The sequence below is a fragment of the Fusarium proliferatum genome (assembly GCF_900067095.1).
Source record: "Fusarium proliferatum ET1 genome assembly, contig: FPRO_scaffold003, whole genome shotgun sequence".
Taxonomy (NCBI): Eukaryota; Fungi; Ascomycota; class Sordariomycetes; order Hypocreales; family Nectriaceae; genus Fusarium; species Fusarium proliferatum.
Genome location: NW_022194792.1, coordinates 3,219,195 through 3,243,714, shown reverse-complemented (window position 1 = coordinate 3,243,714; position 24,520 = coordinate 3,219,195). Strand labels below are relative to the sequence as shown.

General features: G+C 48.0%; 4 protein-coding genes across 4 annotated transcripts; 2 read left to right on the top strand and 2 right to left on the bottom strand.

Annotated features, from left to right (window-relative positions):
- Window positions 1–2,029: 2,029 nt before the first annotated feature.
- Window positions 2,030–5,624, top strand: FPRO_05981 (uncharacterized protein; the record flags this gene model as incomplete). The annotated part of the gene is made up of 3 exons (XM_031229157.1): window positions 2,030–2,136; window positions 2,191–3,875; window positions 3,928–5,624. 3 exons carry the CDS (start codon window positions 2,030–2,032, stop codon window positions 5,622–5,624), a joined length of 3,489 nt encoding a protein of 1,162 aa, XP_031079421.1.
- A 468-nt stretch (window positions 5,625–6,092) lies between these two features.
- On the bottom strand, window positions 6,093–7,271 carry FPRO_05982 (uncharacterized protein; the record flags this gene model as incomplete). The annotated part of the gene is made up of 1 exon (XM_031229156.1): window positions 6,093–7,271. One exon carries the CDS (start codon window positions 7,269–7,271, stop codon window positions 6,093–6,095), a length of 1,179 nt encoding a protein of 392 aa, XP_031079420.1.
- A 3,688-nt stretch (window positions 7,272–10,959) lies between these two features.
- FPRO_05983 (uncharacterized protein) lies at window positions 10,960–11,616 on the bottom strand (the record flags this gene model as incomplete). The annotated part of the gene is made up of 4 exons (XM_031229155.1): window positions 10,960–10,997; window positions 11,049–11,475; window positions 11,525–11,532; window positions 11,586–11,616. 4 exons carry the CDS (start codon window positions 11,614–11,616, stop codon window positions 10,960–10,962), a joined length of 504 nt encoding a protein of 167 aa, XP_031079419.1.
- A 1,019-nt stretch (window positions 11,617–12,635) lies between these two features.
- On the top strand, window positions 12,636–24,406 carry FPRO_05984 (uncharacterized protein; the record flags this gene model as incomplete). Its single annotated transcript, XM_031229154.1, has 4 exons — window positions 12,636–12,690; window positions 12,781–12,938; window positions 12,986–23,668; window positions 23,720–24,406. 4 exons carry the CDS (start codon window positions 12,636–12,638, stop codon window positions 24,404–24,406), a joined length of 11,583 nt encoding a protein of 3,860 aa, XP_031079418.1.
- Window positions 24,407–24,520: the final 114 nt, after the last annotated feature.

Genomic DNA, 24,520 nt, shown 5'->3' with positions numbered 1-24,520 from the left:
CCAAGCCAAAAAGTCATCAAATGCGACGCCTTCCATGCGCCAAAATCACACCGAACTTGGGAAGACAAGTGACTGTACATATGCCTTTCATCAGCGGCGTTCTCGATACGTCCTGTTCCACGTCTGTTTTTAATTCGTAATTGACGGAACTCGACTACCCCAAATGTCACTTGAATCGCATCTTTCCCTTTGTCGATTCATGATTTCTCATATAGGTGATTGGATATCTAATGCGTCCCCTGTTCATGGCATGGGCCAGTGATGACTCAAGCTTGTGCCACTCATCGATACGAAGCAGCACAAATAAGATTTATTCCAACCTGTGTAAATGCCCCTGTTTGCTACGCATAGTTACACAAAGTACACACAACGCCGGCAAATGTCATTCACGTTCGTGATTCTCCTTACAAAGTGTAACATTTGTCTGGGTCCAGAAACCAAGCTCAAACGAAAAAGACGGATAAAGAAGAATAGTCGATATGAGTATCTAAGCAACTTGCCTCCTCAAGAAAGGAAATACGTTACTCTCTTCATTCTTCTTGATTATCACTACTAGCAAACCATGCGGGAAATTGGCACAGGACTCAATAAACTTAAAGATTCCCATTAGCAATCTACTTACTGCGTATTACTTAGATAGGCAGTACAAAAGGCATTCGTTACTAACAAGTTGAAAATCCTAGTGATATGTAAACCCCTCTCGATCTAGAGAAGTAAGAGTGTAGGAATGTGTATCGAAATACGGCTTTTGGATTGATATGATCTATGGGGTCCCAAATGGGGCTTTGTAAAGTTGGGCTCGTATTACGGATAGGTACCTATGCTGGAAACAATACCTCTGATTCCATCTAACACCTTGATGTTGAGGCAGGGTTCTCACGAAGAGTGTCGTTGCAATTCATTACGAAAATATTAGTACAATAATTCAGTTTTTATTACGCCAAATCGATTAAAGTTGTAAAAATAGGACAACGCTACTCTTCCGTGGATAGCATCTACAGCAATAGATCTCAGGACATCACCAACACTCATAAACAGCGGCCAATCGGAAAACAAGTTAACCCTGCAGATCATCCTTCATTTCCCGCGTCACGGAAAGGCGCCATCCGGCACTAAAGCGAGTTAAAAGACTCAGCGCTTGAGCGGTTAGCGCTCCATCCAACCGCAGCGCTCAATTAGCCGCCCATACTTTAAGCCCCTTGTCCAGATTCGCAACACGCAACAGATTAAGTGACTTCAAAAGTCTTGTGTCCGAGGTCCATGGCCTTTTTTTCTGGAGTATCCGATGCGCTGAAAAGCGTACAGGAGATTCTCAGCTTTAGCATCTTTTCTTGCACTGGGACTATCACTATGCTGAGTTGTCTATACAGATGGTGCGGCACTCTACCAGGATGACCCTCCCAGGACATAGCGCGAAAGCTGAAGTATCGACCATCCATAGGAGCTAGTATTGGCTGACTTTCGTTCGGCGCTTAATCCAGGCTGATTTTGTAAAGTTAGGTAGTATCAGATCCTTGACGACCCAGTTATTCCTGTTTCGTGATAATGAACCATCGACCAACATGCATACTCAACTTACCTTAACACATCTTCTGCTATTTTGCTAGAGATTGTGTTTACTTATCGGATTGAGAAATGTTGGTTCTAAACACTTGCTTCTTATGGAATGTTCTGCTGTTGATCAACTATGCCCATGATACGATAGTCTTAATGCGGCTGTCGCCCGGCACTTGAACCTCTTCATTTCCTCCTCTATCTTCAACTAATTTGTGTGGAAGGTGGTAGGCCACTTTTTCCTGTTTTTTATATATCAGTTATGTCGAGTTGGGAGACGACAGCCCTTCGGCTGCAGGGCAATGTGACCGCCGACTCAACACCAAGCTCCTTAGACAAGAGTCTACCTCTATTACCAAAGAGAAATGCGAAGGCTAGGATAACTACAAGTGCGAAGCAGGTATCTCCAGAAGAGAAGAGCCACAGGACGAAAGGATGGAAACCACTTTCGCTTTCGACGCCGATGTTACTCGCTATGATCGCACTTACGATTCTTCTCGCCGTCGCCGTTGAGACATTAGCACAACGTAGTGCGGCACAAGGTGGTCTTGCTCTCTCACCTTCTCTCGATGCTATGCCCGGGTATGCCAAATTCAGCTATCTTTACGTGCCGACTATTATTGCTGTATTGTACAGTATGATATGGAGTTGGATCGACCTGGACGTCAAGCGGATGCAGCCATGGTTTGAATTGTCAAAACGTGAAGGCGCCACAGCTGAGAACTCACTTTTCCTGGACTACCAATATGAGTTTGTGGCTCTGGTTCCTTTCAAAGCAGCAAAGAGGAAACATTGGCCTGTCTTCTTTGGGGGTACTGCCATGGTTATCGTCTTTTGGGCCCTGACACCCCTTCAGAGCGCCCTGCTTGGCACAGGGATTGTAAAGCAGACCGACATGACCTCACTCGTCAATAGATCTCAGCTTCTTCCTGTCGCTGAACATGTCGAGGTCTTAGATCCCGAGTTTCTCAACACCGGATACGCTATAGGTTGGCTTGGTCAACAGTTCCCTGCTTTTACTACTGCTGATTATGCACTACTGCCTTTCTATCCGAGCACGAGCCCCAAGCTCGCTAACGTCAGGAAACATACTACAGTCTCACCTAATATTACTGCAGAAACGACAAAGCTTTGGACCGAGTTGAACTGTTGGCCAGCAGAAATCGCAAGAATAGGCGTTAGACATCAAGAGCAATTCAGTTTTCTAAATGGACAGGGCTGTAATACCACTGCTGGCTTTGGGGCGAGGAACGAGACGAGGATGTTCTACATAGGCTACTTCACCAGCCCTTACTCAGACTTTCAAATTGCGAACCCGAATTGTGGACGAACTCCTGATTCAATCCATCAGTTTCTAGCTATATGGGGCAAAGCTATCCCAGTTGATTGGGACCCTTCGCCTACTTTCAACATATCTGCCATGTTCTGCCAACCTCAGTACTTCAAGCAAAGAGTTCTCGCAACAGTCAACGCAAATACATTTGAGCCAGACAGCAAGTCCATTAAAGAATTGGGTCCACGAGAAACACTTTCCGACAACGAATTTAACAGAACTGCTTTTGAGTATCTCTTGGCGAATGGCATGGCGGAGACCCCGATTGTCAAAGATTATCCCTTCAATGCGGTGGTCGAACAACACCCTCGACTAAGCCATACTAATATCACGTTCCCAGTCTCTAACATGGTTGGTTTTGCGTTGGCAGGAAAGGATCTAGACAAGGACCAATACGTGCATCACGATGTACTGCACAAAGCATACAATGATGCCCACAAATATCTATTTTCTGTGGCCACGACGACGATTTTGAAAAACTCAACAAAATTTTCCAACAATACCGCCTTCGTCGAGTATTTTATGACAGGAGTTATAGTCAGTCGGGCTTTTGCTACGGCAGTCGAATGCTTTCTGCTCGTTATAACGATATTCACGGGCTTTGTTCTATGTTTTTCCCGAGCTGCACCAAGTAACCTACCAGTGAATCCATCCTCGATAAGGCGATACATCGACTTCTTCAGCAACAGTCCAGACGTGCTCAGTGCATTCAAAGCAATGGACCACGCAGATGACGAGGGACTCCTCGAGGACTTCAAAATGGATGGTTTTCAGTTAATATCAAAAAACGATGGAGCGGACGTGGAAATACTTCTCCTCCCAAGACTTCAAGCGTCTGAGTCCTACAACAAGTCTATCCAAAGAGGCTACTATGACCCTGTCAAGCCGTTGGCCTTGAAGAGATGGGTCGGTTTTCTCTTTGTTCTTACGTTGATAGGTGCTATGGTATTTTTGTCTTATTTGAAGCACCAAGAGTCTTCACTAAATGGTTTGCTTAAAAGCTCATAGATGAATCTATGGTTTAGCTGATACGCTTTCAGGTCTGACCCGTCCTTCTGATAATTTCGAAGTTCGGCAACTTTTGGAGAACTATATCCCAACAATATTTGCAACACTTATTGAACCTTTCTGGGTTTTGCTGAACAGATTACTCTGCGTTCTTCAGCCGTTCAAGGATCTATGGGAAGGTAAAGCAAAGCCGAAGAACACTATCGACGCGACATATACCTCGATCCCGCCCCAGCTGGTTTTTTGGAGAGCCTTGAAATCAAAGCATCTTGTCCTCGTTCTTGTCTGTTCCATGGCTTTACTTGCAAATCTGTTGGCTGTTGGTCTCGGTTCTTTATTTAACGAAAACACAACAACAGCAAACTACACCGTTACCATGTCTCCGGTCTTTGCCCCCCGTTTCAAGAATGAGTCGGTCTTTGGTCTTTCACGAGATTTGAATAGAAATCTCATCACAACAAGTTTATACCAAGATCACTTATATGTGGCAATGGCCAATCTCACTTCGGGGACAATTCTTCCTCCTTGGATCTCTCAAGAATACTTTTTCCAGAAATACCAGCTCCAGGATTACACTATGAACAGGACAGGAGATATATACACGGTCAGTACAAGGGGCTATGGTGCTGCCGCCAATTGTACCACCGTATCGACATCCAAGTTGACCACGAAATACGAAATACCAGAGGATTGGTCCACGGAAATGATGAACCTCAGCCAATGCACCACTGATGACCAATTTGTCGCTGCAGCCGTACCGGTCATCCGCTCGTCAGCAAATAATCGGTCCACCGGCATTTCATCTCTGGAGTATAGCCTAACAATGGACAGAACTTTCACGAGGTCGCCTTGCGGAAGAAGTTTACCTTTGGGGTGGGCCCGTACCCAAGAGGCAGAAGATGTTAATGGCACAGTTGATGCCAGTTTTGTGATTTGTCGGCCGATTTTCGAAACTGCCATCTTCAACGTTACAATCGATCCACTTGGTCATGTCATTTCTTATGAGAGAACCAGTAACCTCACAAAAACACTGGACTATGACGAGTCGGAACTCCATACCGACATACTGTTCCAAACTTACAATTCACGATGGGATCAAGATCCTCAATGGCACAATCATTCACTATCGATGAACTGGATGAATCATCTTATCATGGTTTCCAATGGTTCGAGATCCGCGTTCGACCCAAACGATCCGGTCCCGGATCCGGAAGAGTTGTTACCAGCCGTATCCGATATCTATCGGCGTGTTTACGCAATCTTACTTGGTTTGAATGACCACATCTTCGACACGAGCAACAGGAGTGAGCCGATTTCTGCAATTCGACACACGAAAGAAACACGGATATTCATGGAAGACGCATCTTTCATCATCACCATGACGATTCTTGCTTTGAACACGATTGTTGCTGGTTTGTTCTATATCAGAGCTGTGGCGTTTGTCTTGCCACGCATGCCAACTACTCTTGGTGCAGTCGTTGCATATTTTGCACCGAGCCGTCTTGTGACTTCAGCCTATAAAGACACGCCAGGGCAATCCTCTCGAACACTGAGTTTTGGGAGATATATTGGTATAGATGGAAATGTACATGTTGGCATCGAAGCGGATCCTCACGTCGTGCCCATTGACCCAGCATCACTTGGGCCGCGAGCAGCTTATCTAAAATTTCTTAGAAGAAGAAGGAAAGGAAATACCAACCAGCTGAGCGATAGTGAGACGTGGATATAAAATGCCTTTCAAAGACATGGGTTACGATGGTGGCATAGTAATGCTGTGCCTCGTCTACGATTACAGGCAACTAGTACATATAATACAAGACTTAAGTGAGATTAGTTTCATTCATCTTCGAACTAATTAAGACTTTCCACGAGCAGGCACCATTTGGGTGGGTAGCCTTGAGCTTCCGTGATGTCAATCAATAGATATACCACAAGATTCAGCTGTGTGGGACGATACACCGTATGGAAAGCAATACAGTCAAAGCAATTGTTCATCACATACTTATTGGTGATAGTAAAGGTTCGCTGTAGGATATGTTGAGTTTTATTCTTAAAACAATGTCATGCCGTGTGGCCGCGAATCAAATTTTACGGAAAATGAAGAAAAGTGTTGCACCCTTCAAGACGCCAAGTCCATCCATATACCAATCCCATGCCCTAGATCCAAGTCCCCATACTTCGTTAAATAATATCTCCTTCATGCGCGTTGAGCCCGACGCATGTTTCGCTTGCCTCGCTTCGTGGTCATAGCGATATCAGCGCCTTGGCCAGGAGTGCAGCTGACACCTGAAGAAAGCTGCTGGGTAGCAGTCCAGGCACCACTGGCACAGCGCTGGAAAGCCGAGCCACCGACGCAATTCCATTCGCCTTCGTTTGTGCAAGCAGTCCCAGCAGCAAAGCTGCTGCTTCCGGAGCCCGAGCCTTCACCGGAACCGGAACCATCCTCAGGAGTTTCGGGGGTGGCAGGTGCTTGGGTAGCGGTAGGCTGGGAGGCGGAAGGCTGAGAAACGGTAATAAAGGCACCACCGGGGATCTCAGGAGTGCCATTTGAGCCATCACCAGAGCCATTGCCGGCACTAGGGGCGGTTGTAGCGGCGGGTTGAGTGGGCTGGGCACCGTTGTTGGTAGTAGGAGAAGCCACAGGAGTAGAAGGCTGAGAATCACCTCCACCAGAGCCTCCGTCGGAGCCGCCATCACCAGATCCAGAGCCAGCCTTCTGGCATCCAGTGCCTGATGGTCCTTCAAGTTTAGACTTGAGCTTGCTCACATCTTTTCCAGGGTTGGGGAAAGCAAGATCGGTGTCAGGAAGTGTCTCACACTTGTTACCGATATTGGCGACAAACATGTCGGGGAGTGAGCTCAAGAGGTCCTTGGAGCCACCTGAACCCTCAACAGTAATGGCAGCACAGTTCATGTACATCTCACGGTTACCAACGTGATTGAACCATGTCCAGGCAAGAGTGTACTCGCCAGCAGCCAACTCCTTGGGGATGGTGAAATCGTACTTGTCAGGGTTAGGGGCATCAGCGTTACCACCCAGGTTACCGGTTGCTGTTCTGGAAGGGCAGCCTCCCTCGATAGATTTGATCACTTTCCACACAGAGTCCTTAGTAGGGTTCTTGTCGGTGGTGATAGAGACCTGACATGAACCTCCACCATGAACGGCTTGGCCGATGAAAGAGAGCTCCTGTGTGCTCCCCTGCTTGTAAACATTGTCACCTGATCCGTCATTGACCTTGCCTTTGCAAGGGAAGTCAGAGCCATCAGCTTCTAGAGGGCTGTTGTTGGGGTTGCCATAAGGCTTGGGGTTAGCCATAAGCATGTGAGCACTGGCAAAGGAAGCCAGAGTGGCGATAGTGAAAGCCTTTGCGAACATATTGAATAGGTTGGTAAGTCTAACGTTCCGGACGATAGCTTTGGTGTTCAGGTTGTGAGATTGTCGTCAAGACAAGAATCGAGTGATATGGGTATAGGACTGAAGAGTCGTTGCTCGATTTGAATATGAGTGAAGGAAGAGTCGAATTGCACCAGGCAATACGTGAATGTCGTCGAGACAGAAGATAGGACTAGCCTTTGGAAAGAAAGAATAAGGAATGGAAATGTCGTTGAGACAATCTCACTTTGAAGGACTGGCTGGAGACTTTTGAAGTCGTTGATGAAGAAGAATGGTAACACGGGGGAGGAAACGGCGTTTTATATGGACTTGAGCTCGCTCGATGGACTGGCCACCAGTGTTCTGATGGCAGACATCGAGGCAAGGGGATGCCGTGAGCGGGAGAAACACCCGCGAACGGACGCGGCTGCATGCGACTCAGAGGCGATCATAGTGGACCTTTTCTCCGTATAGCCAGGGAAGAGTCAACTTCTAGTAAACATGCATAGCCACTCAGGTTTCTTCAATGCGATTGCTGAGTCTCGTTTCGAAGCAAAGCGGAGGGGCTAGGCCCGGAGGACTAAGAGACGATTTGCAGCAAGCGATGCATGATAGGCTGACGACAATGTTTCAAGACTCATCTGGTCACGAAAGGAAAGTGTGAGTGGACTGGACCCATGCATACCCCGGAGGAAAAGACGAGGTTTGTGCCCCTGACTAGCGATTCGTGTGTTTGCAGGGAACCTGTCCTGCCTGAAAGAGGGATCTGTATGGAAGACGACAACGGATCTATTGCCGTCGCCCTTGTTCAGCTGTGAGGCCCCTGTGCGGTTTGTTCAAGCGCCTTCTACAAGAATGATGAGCCACTCGATGATTTGTTGCTTGTGAACGGTTCTATGCTGTCAGCTTAGCGTAGGCCGCCCATACATTCTCCTTGGTGGCAAGGGAGCTTAGTCGGTGAAGTAATGATTGAGAAAAGAATATGTGGTTGGGGCGCAAGGGACTCCAGTTGTGCGACCACCAATCAGGCCCTGTCGAACCAAGTGCTCGGGAAAGACGATGGCCAGACTGGGGACTTTGAACAACCCTGCTCTCAACGTCATGCTACGGAGTACAGCACAGCAGGGTTCTGTTCATGTCCTGGAATACATTTCACCATGAAAAGACTCCTTGAATTCTAACATGGCAAAAGGCTCGAAAGGAGGATTCGCATAATAATTCGACATCCATCTGTTGATATGCCTCAGTGATCCGAGCTCATTGTCGAGTCAATGCATTGTTCGGACATCCGTGTCATCCCCTGCAGTGGCAGTCCGTCGTGCTGGGCCAGCCATTACGAGAAACCTAGCTCTTGATAGCGGGGTTCCGATGCCAATCAGGGGGTGATGACAGGGATATAAGGCTGAGCGACAGGGGTACGGCCAAGCGATCGTGTTGAAATGGATTAGTGGCTTGAAAGTCCAGAACCAGTCAGTTGTCTCATTCTTGCCAAGACAAGAAAATTGAGGATGGTGAGATTTGACGGCCACAGAGAGAAATTTCGCAAAGATCTATGCTGCACATCGAGATACCGCTAGGTAAAGTTCGCAGCTACTATGAGTAATTTGGCGTTGACCTTGGACCTTGGTGCGACTCGATAATAGTATCGGAGGTCCGACGGGATCCATTGTCGTTGCAGGCGGGGCATTCTGGAGGCCTGCCATCTTCAGGTATCCCCTGGATGATCACCTCCAAGTCAGGGAGCAGCTGTAGATCTTGGACAGGGCAAAAGTCTTTCACGTGCGGTCGAAAAGATCTCAATCAATGTCTCCTGACACTCCTCCCTTTTTGGGATTTATCTCCGTGTGACGAACTAGGACGGCAGGGGACCGTCACTTGGACTCCCGGAGAGACAATTGTTTTTCTTCTCCCTCATGAAACAGGCACAGTTTCATAAGTTGCTTCCTTAGTGACAATGGGCTTTTATGACAAGCCAATCATAAAGAGAATGTATCATACACGAGGCGTGGGCACCTTGCGTAAGTTGCGGATAAAGGCCTCATTCTGAGATTTTTCTGCAGGGAGTTGTCATGATGTTTCGCGTCTTGGTGTTTTGGTGTTTCGGGTTTGGATGAGAGGTGGTGTTGGTGTTGGAGTGGGGTTGAGAGATCTGATGTTGGTTGGAAAGCTGGGAATATGTGTAGCGCCCGGAGGGAACCGAGACTTCTTCCTAGCCAACGTCGCAGACTGAGTGGTCAGCTACAGTGAGTGATAGCACTTATAGGTCTCCTTAGCGTATGGTCTATCGATAGAGGCTTTGTGCCTAGATTCCTTTTGAGGCCAAAGAGAGATGACGCTTGCGTCTACTGGAGCACACTTCACAGCATTGAATCCGAAACCAGTAGTTTGATGTTTTGTACCTCTATTGGATGTGGCATGCGCATGATGAGATCCAATCGCCGTGTTACGTTGACGCCAGATACAGCTCTTTAGGGCTGACGGCACTATATGCAGATAGCTCGAAATAGCATCGTTGTTGTTGTTTTCAACATTCTCACCTACGGTCACCAATGGTGCATCGCGTATAGTCGCCGATATAACTTCAGTAACAACTGTCTAGGTTAGGTGATTTTTCAGCCATTCTCGTGACCAGAAGCTCATGCAGCCCAACCAACAAACAGACCTGGGAGAAAATGCAGGGGTGATGTCGGACGAAACACGGCGATTCTCTCATGATATCTACCAAGGTCAAGGGTCTTATTATCAAGGGTCTCTGGGTTCAGATGATCCTCACTCAGCTGGTACTTGTAAAACTTGGCAACGTCAACCACGGTTGAGATTCAACTTGGGAATCCGCATGAAAGCACCGGCCACATTTTCTCCAGCAAATATCCACGCGGTATTATTAGGCCAATTGAGCACTGTCGATCTTATTGGTCTTTGTCCTAAGTTTCAAGCATAACGAACAGGGCCGGGTATAGCAGCCGCGTAAACAGGTGGCGTAAAGTCATATTCCTCTTGGAGGAGGAGGAAGAGGACTTTCACCTGTAACCCTTGACCCGAGCACGTTCAGAGAGAACCACCGGGAACCATCAGCCACATTTCACATAGATTAGTACAAAACGAAGCTCTTTACCACTGTACACTTAATTGATAATTCTAATTCCAACTTGCACTGAAAAGGAACCTTCTCGACACTTGTTACTTGAAGGATTCACCGCAACGTTTCGTCAGCAGGTAGACCTAATGCACCGCGAACTCGTACCATCTGCAAAGATGCACTAAATCTGGCAAAGATGATACTCTGGCTTATATCCTTTGATAGAGCAAATGGGTACATACGTACGCCTTCAGTATACTAAAATCAAGGGTGGACAAATGCGTCCCGACAGCCTGGGACAACTTAACCGCCCGTGACTTTTAATGAGGCCCAACACTCTGTCGGCACAAGGCTAACGTCAGACCTGCAGTTGTGAATTACTTTATGATGCGTTGTCTAATTCTTGGCATAGCCGGGCGCTTGCGAAACTTTTTAGAGATAATGATTTGTCTAATTCATCTCGTCGGACTATATCATCTATCTATGGGGCCCATTCCGCCAACCGGTTTGATGGTGCCCGTGTCTCTATTCTTCACCGCTATGAGGCAAATCCATTGCAATCAAGCAAGCGAGTGACCTCTGATACCGGAAAGCGCTTACAGAAACAGATGCTTACTTCCACTCATCATTGGCGGTTCCTTCGGGAATGTCTGCATCCATATCATTAGTATAAGCACCTGAGCATGGCTGAAAAAACTTACCCTCACCGAAACCAAGACCAGCTCGAGTCCAGTTCTTCATCTTTGACATTCGAAACTCTTCAAAATCCCATTCGCCCTTCTCGAGGTGATCGGGGTTGTCGAAAACATAGACAAAGGTCTCCTTGGTCTCCTCCTTCTTAGGAGTAGTTCCGTCTTTGTTGAGAACCTTGACTTTGACCTTCTCCTTGAAGTACTCAGATCCCTCAAACATGTCGAGCTTGTCAACATTGCCGTCAGTCAGTCCAGTGGCATATATGCCAAGGACAGAGTGGCCCTTCTCGGGGATCACTGCAGGGTAATCTGCACACTCAACTCTGTGGCGACAGTAGCCGTCTAGGATAGCAGGAGTGAATGTGTGCATGTCCTTGATGGCCTTGGGAGGATCTCGATCGCCGTAGCAGACAGTGAAGAACACCTCAGGAGCCATCTAAAGTAATAGATTAGTACTCGACTTCGAGAACGACTTGTGAACCCACCAAGGTGCCTGCACGTTCTTTAGTCAACACGGTTGAATAAGTCTTAAGATATATTACTCACCATAGAAGAAAGCCGTGAAGTCGCCGCTCATTTTCCCGGTGTCGGTTTTGAGGCGAGAATATCAAGTGGTTGAGTCACTAGTATTCAGATGGGTGTGATGTGATAAGCCAGTTACAAGGCTGTTTAGTGAAATGCGGTGCTGATGATTTGTGATGGAGGAGGCTAGCCTGAAGAGAAAGAATAGAGTTTAATATATAGTCCACAGAGGAGAGGAGAGTTATAAGCAGGGAAAACCTTTGCGACTTGGATTGATGTCTGCTTGATCTGTGAATCATCCTCTGTTACCCTATCCCTGAGCTGAGGTTATCAAGCGCACCGCAATCGGTGGGGCAATCAGCACGTATGAGGAATTCTGTATCGAATTCCCCTTTCTGTGCTATTATTTGCTTGACAAGCATATTGAGTTGTGAAATTGATTGCGCTAATATGTTATATTTATATGTAGCTGCTCATATAATACTAGACAAATAGTTATTGTTGTTTCTAAATCCCGAATTACGGAATCAAGTATTTCAAACAATGTAGTACAATCTGCTTGTCCTCGTCCTCGTCTTACATGGTCGTCGAGAAGGGACAGATAAGATATGAGATAAGATACGGTCACGCTATCGCCCGGCTCGTGGTCCTTGACCTTGAGAGTAAGTCAAACATGATTGGTCAAATAATGAAGCTAATGCCGGTAGAATGTTAATACGGCGTTAGCGTCTAAGGAATTGGCGGCTGCACTCCCCAGCATAGTTGTTCTCGTAATTTTCAACGCGACGGCTCTTCACGTCAAGTTCGACTTTCAAGCTTGCCCAGCAAGACCATATACCTATCGCCCATCGCAAACATCACGAACCCTCCACACTCCCTCGCCGAAATCACCGCAAACTTCCAGAGTCTGCTGCGAAAGAACCTGCAGATTGGCCTTTTTGTTTCGTTTGTTGTTAATGACACGATATCGATCGCAACAAGCAACTCCGTAACTCAAATCTTCCTGCCCTTAAGTTTAAAGGGCCGGCATCATACCGAGACCTCTGCGGATGGAGTTTCGCCAATAATGCAGCCATGTCGGGCACCACTATAGATGATGTCGTTAAGCGACTCAGCGCAACTGACATCGGTACGCATACACTTGAAATCAACCCCACCGGAACTGCTGTCGCATGTCCGCAATACTGTGACTATGACCACTGACGAGGTCCAAACCTAGATGTTAGACTTAAGCTTGAAGCGGCAACTACGTTGCGCGATAGCTTAGATCACTATACCAGTGGTCAAATATACCCGCCCTTCCTAAAGAGATTAATGCCCATCTTCTTTACCATCTTACGCGGACCATGCATCTTTCAAAGCAACTCACCAGACCAGGTCAGTCTAGAAGTCCAACGGATCAACCTGCTGCTAACGTGTGCCAGAAACTTCGGATGGCCATTCTCGAGGTCATTCACCGATTACCAACCCAGCCCGCTCCCCCTGAACCCTTCGAACCCCACGCCGAAGAGACAGTCGATTTGTTGATGCAACTTGTACGAACAGACAACGAAGAGAACGCGACAATATGTGTGAAGATAATATCGGACATCATGCGCCACCAGCACAAGGTGTTACAGGGCAAAGTGCAGCTCTTCCTCACTCTTATTCAAGAGCTTTTCGAGCAAATGGAGAAGGTCGTTCGAGAGCAGCTTGACAATGCACCCCATAATGCGCCATCGCAGCCAGGAGCGCCCTCAACCCCTGGCAATTCGCAGACGAACTTTCAGTCCCCAAGGCCAGGGTCACCAGTCGCTTCCGTCAACGATCTTGGTACCGATACACAGCAACAGAACCGCCCCCTGCTGAAGGGTATGCACTCCTTCAAGGTTCTCTCCGAATGTCCCATTATCGTGGTGTCCATATTCCAGGTTTATCGAAACACGGTGCAGCAGAACGTCCGGAAGTTTGTCCCTCTCATTCAGAATGTGCTGTGCCTCCAAGCTTCAGCACAACAGCAAGCACACGCCGATGCTGCTGCCAAAGGAACGATTCATACGGGAGTGAGCCCTGCTATCAAGAACCGGGTGGCATTTGCCGATTTTATTACTGCTCAAGTCAAAACGATGAGCTTCTTGGCATATCTTCTTCGGCAATACGCCTCGCATCTGAACGACTTCTTGCCTCGACTCCCCGACATTGTCTTGCGTCTCCTGAAAGACTGCCCTAGAGAGAAATCCGGCACACGCAAGGAATTGATCGTTGCGATTCGCCATATCATCAATTACAATTTCCGCAAGATCTTTATTCCCAAGATCGATGAGCTCCTGGACGAGCGGACGCTCACCGGTGATGGATTGACAGTGCACGAAACGATGCGACCTTTAGCATACAGCATGCTTGCTGATCTCATCCACCATGTCCGAGACTCTTTGAAGCCAGAACAGATTAGGAAGACCGTTGAGGTCTACACTAGGAATTTGCAGGATAATTTCCCCGGCACAAGTTTTCAGACAATGAGCGCGAAGCTCCTGTTGAATATGGCAGAATGCATAGCGAAATTACCCAACAAGGTGGATGCAAGACATTATCTGATCATGATTCTGAACGCGATTGCCGACAAGTTTGCAGCCATGAACCGGCAATACCCCAATGCTGTTAAGCTCTCTGCTCTGTATCGTGAACAGATGAAGGCTGGCACCCCTGAGACATACTTAGCCGACAAGGACAGTCCCCCTGACTGGGATGAAACCGACATCTTTTCTGCAGTACCAATCAAGACATCAAACCCACGAGATCGAGGTGCTGACCCTGTCGTCGATAACAAATTCCTCTTTCGAAATTTAATGACAGGCCTAAAGAATACCTTCTATCAGTTGAGGACATGTAACGTTGGGTCACCTATTGACGCTCAAAATGCTCCCACGCACTGGCAGGATGTTTCTTATGGTTTCACAGCCGAAGAGGTTAAGGTAATCATCAAGCTCTTCCGAGAGGGTGCATATGTCTTCAGATACTATGAGATTGAGAAGCCAGCAGCGGAGTCCCAGTACATGTCACCAGTAGAATACATGGCCAACTTCTACATGGTTTCATGTAGCAAGGAGGAGAAGGACCTTCTTGAGACCTTTGCTACCGTTTTCCATGCCATTGATCCCGCTACTTTTCACGAGGTGTTCCAGCAGGAGATCCCGCGCCTTTACGATATGATCTTTGAACATACAGCGTTGTTACATATACCCCAATTCTTTCTCGCTAGCGAGGCGACTTCCCCTAGCTTCTGCGGTATGCTTCTGCAATTCCTCATGGAGCGAATCGACCAGGTCGGCTCTGCAGATGTCAAGAAATCATCCATTCTGTTGAGGCTTTTCAAGTTGGCTTTCATGGCTGTTACCCTATTCGCCAACCAGAATGAACAGGTATTATTACCACACGTTGTCAACATTGTCACGAAATCCATCGAGTTATCAACAAAAGCAGAAGAGCCAATGAACTATTTTCTCCTTCTTCGCTCGCTGTTTCGCAGCATTGGTGGTGGCAAATTCGAGCAGCTATACAAGCAAATTCTCCCTCTGCTTGAAATGCTTCTGGATGTGCTCAACAATCTTCTCATGGCTGCACGAAAGCCATCTGAGCGCGACCTCTACGTGGAGCTCTGTCTCACAGTCCCGGCTCGACTCAGTCATTTGTTACCGCACCTCAGCTTCCTGATGCGTCCACTCGTTGTTGCTCTGCGCGCAGGCACTGATCTCGTCGGACAAGGACTGCGAACACTGGAGCTGTGTGTTGATAACCTAACAGCCGACTATCTTGATCCCATTATGGCACCTGTTATCGATGAGCTGATGACTGCTCTCTTTGACCATCTCAAACCTCACCCGTACAGCCACTTTCACGCCCATACCACGATGCGAATTCTTGGTAAACTGGGTGGGAGGAACAGGAAGTTTATGACCAGTGCTGTGCCGCTTACTTATAGGGAGTATGCTGATGATCCCTCGAGCTTTGATCTGAGACTTCTGGGGTCTAAGAAGGACAGAGCCTTTCCTGCTGACATGGGAATTGACTTTGCTATCCAGAAGTTAATGGAATTTCCAAAGGCAGCCAAGAATAACCACAACAAACAATATGATGCTTACTATAAGAAGCAAGCATTGCATTTGATCAAGGCACAGCTCAAACTTCGAATTGGTTATGATCAGTTGCCAGATGACCTTCCGCGTCTTTTGCGACTTCAAGCTGAAGATCTAGTTGCGAGAAGATATGAGATCAACACCGCCAATTTTGAGATCTCAGACCGTGAGCGATCAATTCCGAAGAAGGAGAGCGAAGATCTGGTCGTCAAACAACTTCTCAAGGCCATCATGTTTGCCCATTCCTTCCCTGAATTCAAGGATGAAGCTAGCACCTTCTTGCTAAACGTTTGCAAGCACTTCGCGATCATTGAGATTGGTAGAGCTTTGGTGGATTTGAAGCGCACATTTAGCCCCTTCGACCCTAACGCTGGCGAGGGCCCTTTGCACATCGATACACGCAATCTCTCGGACGCCATTGTTGAGTCACTGGCTTCTGATCACCCCGATGTGCGCGAGGCGGGCAAGAGTGCCATTCGTGAGATGTATGACGCTACAGCAATTATCTTTGGTTCAGAAAGCGATGTTGGTAAACTCCCTTTCTTCAGTCACCTAAGCAGTACTTTCTGCCACAGCTGCTATGAGGAAGAGTGGTTCACCAAAACTGGCGGTAGTCTGGGAATCAACTACCTGCTTACTGAACTTGATCTGGGCGACACGTGGATCACATCCAAGCAAACCGAGTTTATCCGTGCACTTACTTATGTGGTCAAAGACATGCCCCAGGATCTCCCTGAAAAGACGCGTTGCCTCGCTCAAACTAGCTTGGAGGTCCTCTTGAAGCGTATCACCAAAGACATAACTAAAGAGGACACACTGCCCATCACGCAACAACCAGGGCAGCCACAAAACCCTCAGCTCAAGCAGCCTCGACTTTCCCAGATTTGTCAGCAATTTGGCAACGATCTGTACCATATGAACAAGCATGTTCGAGAGACCGCAAAACACTCGCTGGAACTCATCGCGACAGCGGCAAAGTGTGAGGTCTGGGAGCTGTTGGAACCATGCAAGGACAAGATTCTGCAACCCATCTTTGCCAAACCTTTACGTGCGTTGCCCTTCAGTATTCAGATCGGCTACATCAATGCCATGACGTACCATATGAGCTTGAAGAACGACTGGGTCCCATTTGATGAGAACCTAAACCGTCTTCTAATGGAGTCGTTGGCCCTTGCGGATGCTAGTGACGAATCTCTCGCGAACAAGCCTGCGGAGTTCCGTACTCATGAGCACATTGTTAACCTCCGTGTTTCATGTATTAAGCTTCTTACAACTGCAATGACATTTGAGGAATTTTCCAACCAGCCGACTAAAACGAAGATCCTCAGTGTCTTTTTCAAATGCCTGTATTCAGAGTCAAAACCTACCATCAATGCAGCGAACGATGCCCTAAAGTCCGTCTTATCGGTAGATAGACGCCTGCCTAAGGAGCTTCTACAGGGAGGTTTGCGACCAGTGCTACAGAGCCTCTCAGATCCTAAACGCTTAAGCACCGCAGGTCTCGACAATTTGTCTAGGTTGCTGAAGCTGCTTACTTCTTATTTCAAGGTCGAGATCGGTGCTCGCTTACTGGAACAGATCGACTCAATCGTCGAGCCCAGTGCCTTGCAACAGATATCCTTTACTTTCTTCGACCAACACCCGCAGATGAAGATCATCACTGCCATATTGACCATTTTCCATCTGCTTCCTGCTCCCGCTGAAGCCTTTAAGGAACGACTGATTGACTGCTTTCTTGGTTTAGAAGAAAAACTGCGCAGAACTCAGCTGAGTCCTTTCCGCTTGCCCATTTACAGATACATGAATCGATATCCAAAGGAAATCTGGGCCTTCCTTTTCGGCAAAGTCGAAGACCTCAAATACGGACGGCTGTTGGCCCAGGTCCTTGCACATGCTGATAGTAATGCTTTACGAGAAGTCGCAATTGAGAATCTCGATGGTCTCATTACCCGTTGCAATGAGCTTATCAGCCAAAACAGTGAGGCCAAGTTCATTGCCATGGTGAACGCGATCCACATTTTTGAGTCTCTCAGCCATTTCCCCAGCGCAGAGAAATGGATGGACAAGAAGGAGCATCTCGACTGGCTCAAGAGTATTGGCAAGGAACTGGAAATACATCTTCGACAACACACCCTTCCTGCACATCTCCGATTGCCTGCTTACCAAGCAGCTGAAGAGCTGATGACTATTCTCGTCAAGTCTCTTGAAAGGGCACCCAAAGAATTGGATCCTCTCTTTAACTTGATCGAATGCGTGACATCTGATGAGCTACGGATCACCCAGGAGCTGTTTTCCTTTATTTACCAGAAAATAATTTGCAGTGATGCAGTTGACTTCTGGAAGACCATTGTCCTCCGCTGCCTAGATACCTATGCTGGGAAGTCTGCCTCAAACAAGATGAAGCATTTCCTTCTGCATTATATCGTTAACCCAATTGTTGCGATGGACGTTATGCGAAACTGGAAACAACTCGACCAGAACAGGACCCCTCGACTTATGGATAGAGCTGTCATTGATGCAGTTAGCAGCAAGATCTGGAAGGTTCAACCGGAGTCGACAACGGACGACCAAGCTCAGCCTGGCATCGATCACACTCGTTATGAGGTTTTGCAGCTTTCGGCAATGTTGGTTAAATACTACCATACACCCCTCCAGGATGCCCGGAAAGATATCATCAAGTTCGGATGGACATTCATTCGTCTTGAGGATGTAATCAACAAGCATGCTGCTTACGTAGTCATTGGATACTTCATCGCTCATTATGAGACACCTCCAAAGATTGTCACTCAGGTATACCTCTCTCTTCTCAAAGCCAACCAGAACGAGGGGCGTGCCTTGGTCACTCAAGCACTCGAGCTCATTGCCCCTATGCTGCCGAAACGATGTGGAACTGGCCAGAACGAGCGCGTTGCGGCTTGGGCCATAGCCCCCCGGCGTGTTCTTGTTGACGAAGGACAAAATGCCCAACAGATGACGAGTATCTACCATTTCCTTGTTAGACATCCTGATCTATTCTATGAAGCTCGCGATAGATACATCACTTTGATGATTAGTTCTCTACGGAAGCTCGCCACTCCCCAAAATGCGTCACACGAGTCCAAGAGGCTCTGCCTCAACATGATGTGGCTTATCTGGACATGGGAAGAACGGCGAGTTGAAGGAAAGTCGGCAGCTTTTGGTGCAAGGTCCCTTTCCCAGTCTCCAAACACCAAGAAGAGAAAATTGGAGTCTGAACAGGGCATTACATCTTCCCAGCCAGTTGGCCGTGCGGAGTATCAGATCCCCCCTCTTTTCCGGCTGAAGATGATTAAGTATCTTGTTGAGTTCATTGCTCAATTGAATGAGCGCTATGAACTTCCTTCTGCGAAACCCCGGGATCATGTCTCATCGTCAATACCCCCAGTCCCTCTTGCGTTGACTGATCTCTGCAAGAAGGCCATGAAACTCCTCTACAACTTGGTGCAACCACAATACTGGGGTGACCTCGATCTCGACCTCTTTCCTAATGTAACTCAAGTTATCTTGGCGAGCGAGCGAACACAAACTATTCTTACAGCTGATCCCACAGACAAGGAGAAGTTTGATGACAAATTCCTGACCAACATCATCAACACCCTTCAAGTGGTCCGTATAGTGCTCAACTCCAAGTCAGACGAGTGGATCCAGAAGAGCATGCCGGCTATTCAGAAAGTCCTGGAAAAGTGCCTCAAATCAGAAAACCCTGAAATTCAAGATTGCCTTCATCTTTCCGACAAAAAGTTTGACGACAACCGTGAACTCCGATCGATTGTCAAACGCATCCTAGACTCTGTACCGGACGACACGCCTATGGAGGACGCTGATGCTGATGGTGAAACTGAGACACAAACATCTGAGATTGTTGCTTACCTGTCACAAGTTGCAACAGAAGCAATGAACAGCAGCAACTTTACTTCAGGCGTTAATATTTTGTGGTCTCTTGGTCAACGAAAACCGAACGTGATTGATCAGCATATCAATTCTCTGATGAAGGCTCTCCAATCTAAACATGCGAGAGAACACGTCCAACACTACAATGCGATCACCAGTCAGGCAGCTGGTGTTAACAGGAACCAGGACCCCAATACACCAAGCGGAGAAATGTCAGCCTACGATCTTGAGATTCAGACCAAGATTATGATCAAGGAAATCCAGGTCGTAGCGCTGCGGATGGAAGTGCTGGGTGACAATCGACGACCCTTCCTCAGCGTCCTGGCAACTTTGGTTGAAAAGTCCATGTCAATTGAACTTTGTGAGGAGATATTAAACATGGTTGAGGGATGGGTATTCAGATCAGAAGGCACATGGCCAACTCTTAAGGAGAAAACGGCTGTTCTTCATAAGATGCTCTCCTTTGAACACCGACAAGACCCAACCATGTTATCCAAGTTTCTGGACCTTGTTATCCGTATCTACGAGGACCCCAAGATTACCCGCACAGAATTGACCGTTCGCATGGAGCATGCATTCCTTATCGGTACTCGTGCAGCGGATGTTGAAATGCGTAATCGCTTCATGGCTATCTTTGACAAGAGCTTGTCCAAGTCGGCCAGTGCACGTCTGTCCTATGTTCTTACCTCCCAGAACTGGGACACACTCTCAGACTCATATTGGCTTGGGCAGGCTACACAGCTGTTACTTGGAGCTGTCGAGACGAACGCCAATATCCAACTGTACCAAAACGACTTCAGGACCCTACCGATTTCTCGCCTGCTCACCATCTTCACGAAGGAGATGGAGGCTCGGGAGCCCACAGTCATTATCGATGACAAGTTCGAATCATTTATGGCTACTCATCGTCGCTTCATGTCGGAACTGGGAGACATCAAGGTGAAGGACGTCATCGAACCATTGGTGCAGCTGCAGCATGTTGATTCTCAACTCGCTCATAACCTTTGGGTAACCCTCTTCCCAATCTACTGGTCGTCTGTAGCCAAGGATGATCGAGTTGATCTAGAACGAGGCATTGTTGCTTTGCTCACAAAAGATTATCACAGTCGGCAAATTGACAAGCGGCCTAACGTCATTCAATCAATTCTCGACGGCGCCGCAAAGACTTGGCCCGAGTGTAAGATTCCACCACATGTCCTCAAATTTGAGGCCAAGACCTACGATGCTTGGTATACTGCCTTAGTTCAACTTGAGAACTCTGCCATTAAACCACAGGTCGATTCCGCTACGGTACGAGAAAGCAACCTCGACGCTCTTGTCGAGCTTTACGCTTCACTCCAGGAAGACGACCTGTTCTACGGCACCTGGAGGCGTCGCTGCCAATTTGTTGAAACCAATGCTGCTCTGTCGTACGAACAGAACGGCATGTGGGACAAGGCCCAAAAGCTGTATGAGAATGCCCAGATCAAGGCCAGAACTGGTGTGATCCCCTTCTCCCAAGCCGAGTACATGCTTTGGGAGGATCATTGGGTTCTTTGTGCACAGAAGCTGCAACAGTGGGAGATTCTTCAGGATTTCGCTAAGCATGAAAATTTCCAAGATCTCCTTCTCGAGTGCGCTTGGCGCAACACAGAGATGTGGCAGGATGAGGGACACCGCGACGCTTTGGATAACATCATCAAGGGTGTTATGGACGCTCCTACGCCCCGCAGAGCCTTCTTCCAATCATTCATGTCACTTCTCAAATTTCACAATCAGAAAGAGGCTAGCACGGACTTCGCTCGCGTCTGCGATGAGGCAATTCAGCTCTCAATCAGGAAATGGCACCAGTTGCCCGAGCGCCTGACCAATGCCCACGTTCCACTTCTTCAGAACTTCCAACAGTTGGTTGAGCTTCATGACGCCAGTGTCATTTGCCAGAGTCTTGCAAATACCAACCAGACAAACTTGGACGTCAAATCTGGCGAACTCAAGTTGCTGCTGGGTGCTTGGCGCGATCGACTCCCGAATGTGTGGGATGATATCACTGCTTGGCAAGATCTCGTCACCTGGAGACAGCACATATTCAGCCTCATCAACCAGACGTACCTGCAATTGCTTCCTCAACAAGGACAGCAAAACGCTGGTGGAGCTAGTTCGTTTGCTTATCGGGGTTACCACGAAACCGCCTGGATTATCAATAGGTTCGCTCATGTCGCTCGCAAGCATAACCTTCCTGATGTTTGCATTAATCAATTGAGCCGCATTTATACGCTGCCTAATATTGAGATTCAGGAAGCCTTCTTGAAACTTCGTGAACAGGCCAAATGCCATTATGAAAACCCTGATGAGCTCTCGAGTGGTTTGGATGTTATCAACAATACAAACCTCAACTACTTTAGCCCGTCTCAGAAAGCCGAATTCTACACCCTCAAGGGAATGTTTTTGGAGAAGCTCAAGCAAAAGGATGAGGCCGATTCGGCCTATGGCACGGCGTTATACTTTGACATCGGTGCCGCCAAAGCTTGGGCGGAATGGGGCTACTTCAACGACCGCAAGTTCAAGGAGGACCCTACTGACCTCAATGCGGCAAGACAAGCACTGACCTCGTACTTGCAAGCTGCGGGAAGCTACAAGAATGCTAAGTCTCGCAAACTCCTTGCACGAATCCTGTGGCTCCTCAGCTTGGATGACGCCAAGGGCACGATCGCGTTGGGCTTTGATGACTTCAAGGGTGAAACACCCGTTTGGTATTGGATTACTTTCATCCAACAACTTATTACGGGACTAGGCCATAAGGAAGCTCCTCGTGTTTTCCAGCTGTTGCTAAAGATCGCAAAGTCCTACCCCCAGGCGTTGTACTTCCAGCTTCGAACCAACCGAGAGGATCTTCTTGTTATAAAGAAGAATCAAGAAGCCCGAGACAGGACAGCACGGCAACGCGCGCAATCTGTGGCATCCAATGGAAAGGCGAGCGCATCACCATCCATGACAAAGCAGGACCCTCCCAGACCTGGCACAGCATCATCACGACCAGGCACTGCAAATGCGGCTGACGGAACCCCAGTCAAGGCGGAGGGAGAAGCGAATGGCAGCAACGCCACAGGTACTCCCGTACCTACCAAGGGGCAAACACCTGATCCTTCCAAGGCCGCACAAAAGGCCACCCCTCAACCTGGACAGCCAGGGCAGCCCCAGAAGAAGCCTCCGTGGGATTACACCGAAGAGGTCATGTCAGTCCTCAAGACTGCTTTCCCTCTGCTGGCTCTTTCAATGGAGACTATGGTGGACCAGATCCAGAAGAACTTCAAGTGTCCTCCTGATGAAGATGCATACCGGCTAATTGTTGCTCTTCTTAACGATGCTCTGGCCTACGTTAGTAGAACACCGCCATCTTTCGCCAAGAATGTGAAGCTTCCACCGGCGACCGAAACCAACATCACTCGGTTTGCTGAAACAATCCTGCCTAGTCACATCAAGAAGTCATTCGAAGCGGATTTCGTTACTGTCAAGCCAACAATGTACGAGTACATCTACAAGCTACGCCGCTGGCGGAACAAGTTTGAAGAAAAGTTGGATCACCGAATACCTCGCGCCTTTCTCGAAAACTTTTCTCCTCACCTAAGTGAATTTAGGTATGGCAAATTCGATGAGGTAGAGGTTCCTGGTCAATACTTGCAACACAAGGACAAGAATCAAGACTTCATCCGCATCGATCGTTTCCTTCCAAACATCGATCTTGTTCGATCTATCAGTGCTTCTTACCGCCGCATTAAAATGCGTGGTCATGATGGAAGTATTCACAAATGGGCCATTCAGCACCCTGCAGCTCGACACTGTCGAAGAGAGGAGCGCATTTTGCAGCTTTTCCGGTCGCTTAACCAAACATTAGGCCGTAAGAAGGAGAGCCGACGCCGTGATTTGCAGTTCACGATACCAATCATGGTTCCCTTTGCACCTCATATCAGACTTGTGCAAGAAGATACATCCTACACTACACTACAGGGAGTGTATGAAGATCATTGCCGAAACATGGGCATGTCAAAGGACGACCCCGTGCTATTCACTATGGAAAAGCTTCGTGGAGCCCTCGAGAGCAAGAGCTCTGTAAGTTGTAACAGACACCAAGATGGTTTCGCAGTTACTAACAATAAACAGAACAAGCCTGAGCAGGCAGCGACAGCTCGGTTGGAGGTATTCAACGCGATCCAGGAGAAGTGGGTGCCATCAACAGTGGCAATCGAGTATTTCCAGAAGGTGTTCCCACAGTTTGCCGAGTTCTGGCTATTCCGCCGCCAATTCTCGTACCAGCTTGCGGCGTTGACATTCATCACGTACATCATGTACATGCACAACCGATACCCACAGAAGATCAACATATCAAGGGCGACGGGTAAGGTTTGGGGGTCTGAAATGATGTCTTACATGAGCGCCAACAAACCCTTCTTCCACAACCCTGAACCGGTGCCATTCCGACTAACGCCCAACCTTCAAACTCTGATGGGACCACTGGCAACTGAAGGCATCTTTGCATGCTCGCTGATGGCCATCGCGCGATGCTTGACAGAGCCTGAATACGAACTGGAGCACGCCTTGACGCTTCTTGTACGTGATGAGATGCTGTTCTGGTTCACTGGCAGCCACAGGAACGGAGTCATTACAGAGGGCCAGCTTCGAGATTCTGTGCAGGTCAACAGTGAATCGATTGTCAAGCGGGCACTCAGCCTGGCGCACAGTCCTGTTGGCAACCTGCCTGCGAATCAGACGGTGATTGACGCCATCGCCAAGGCTGTCAATCCTATGAACCTGGCACAGTGCGATGCGCTGTGGATGCCATACCTGTAAGGAGCAGGTGCATATTTATACTTGGAGGAAAATGATAATAGATGGGTGCGCAGATGGATGGCATGGTCTTGGGACTTTAAGCATGGCGTTGGGGGATTTTGAGAGAGCGCGTAT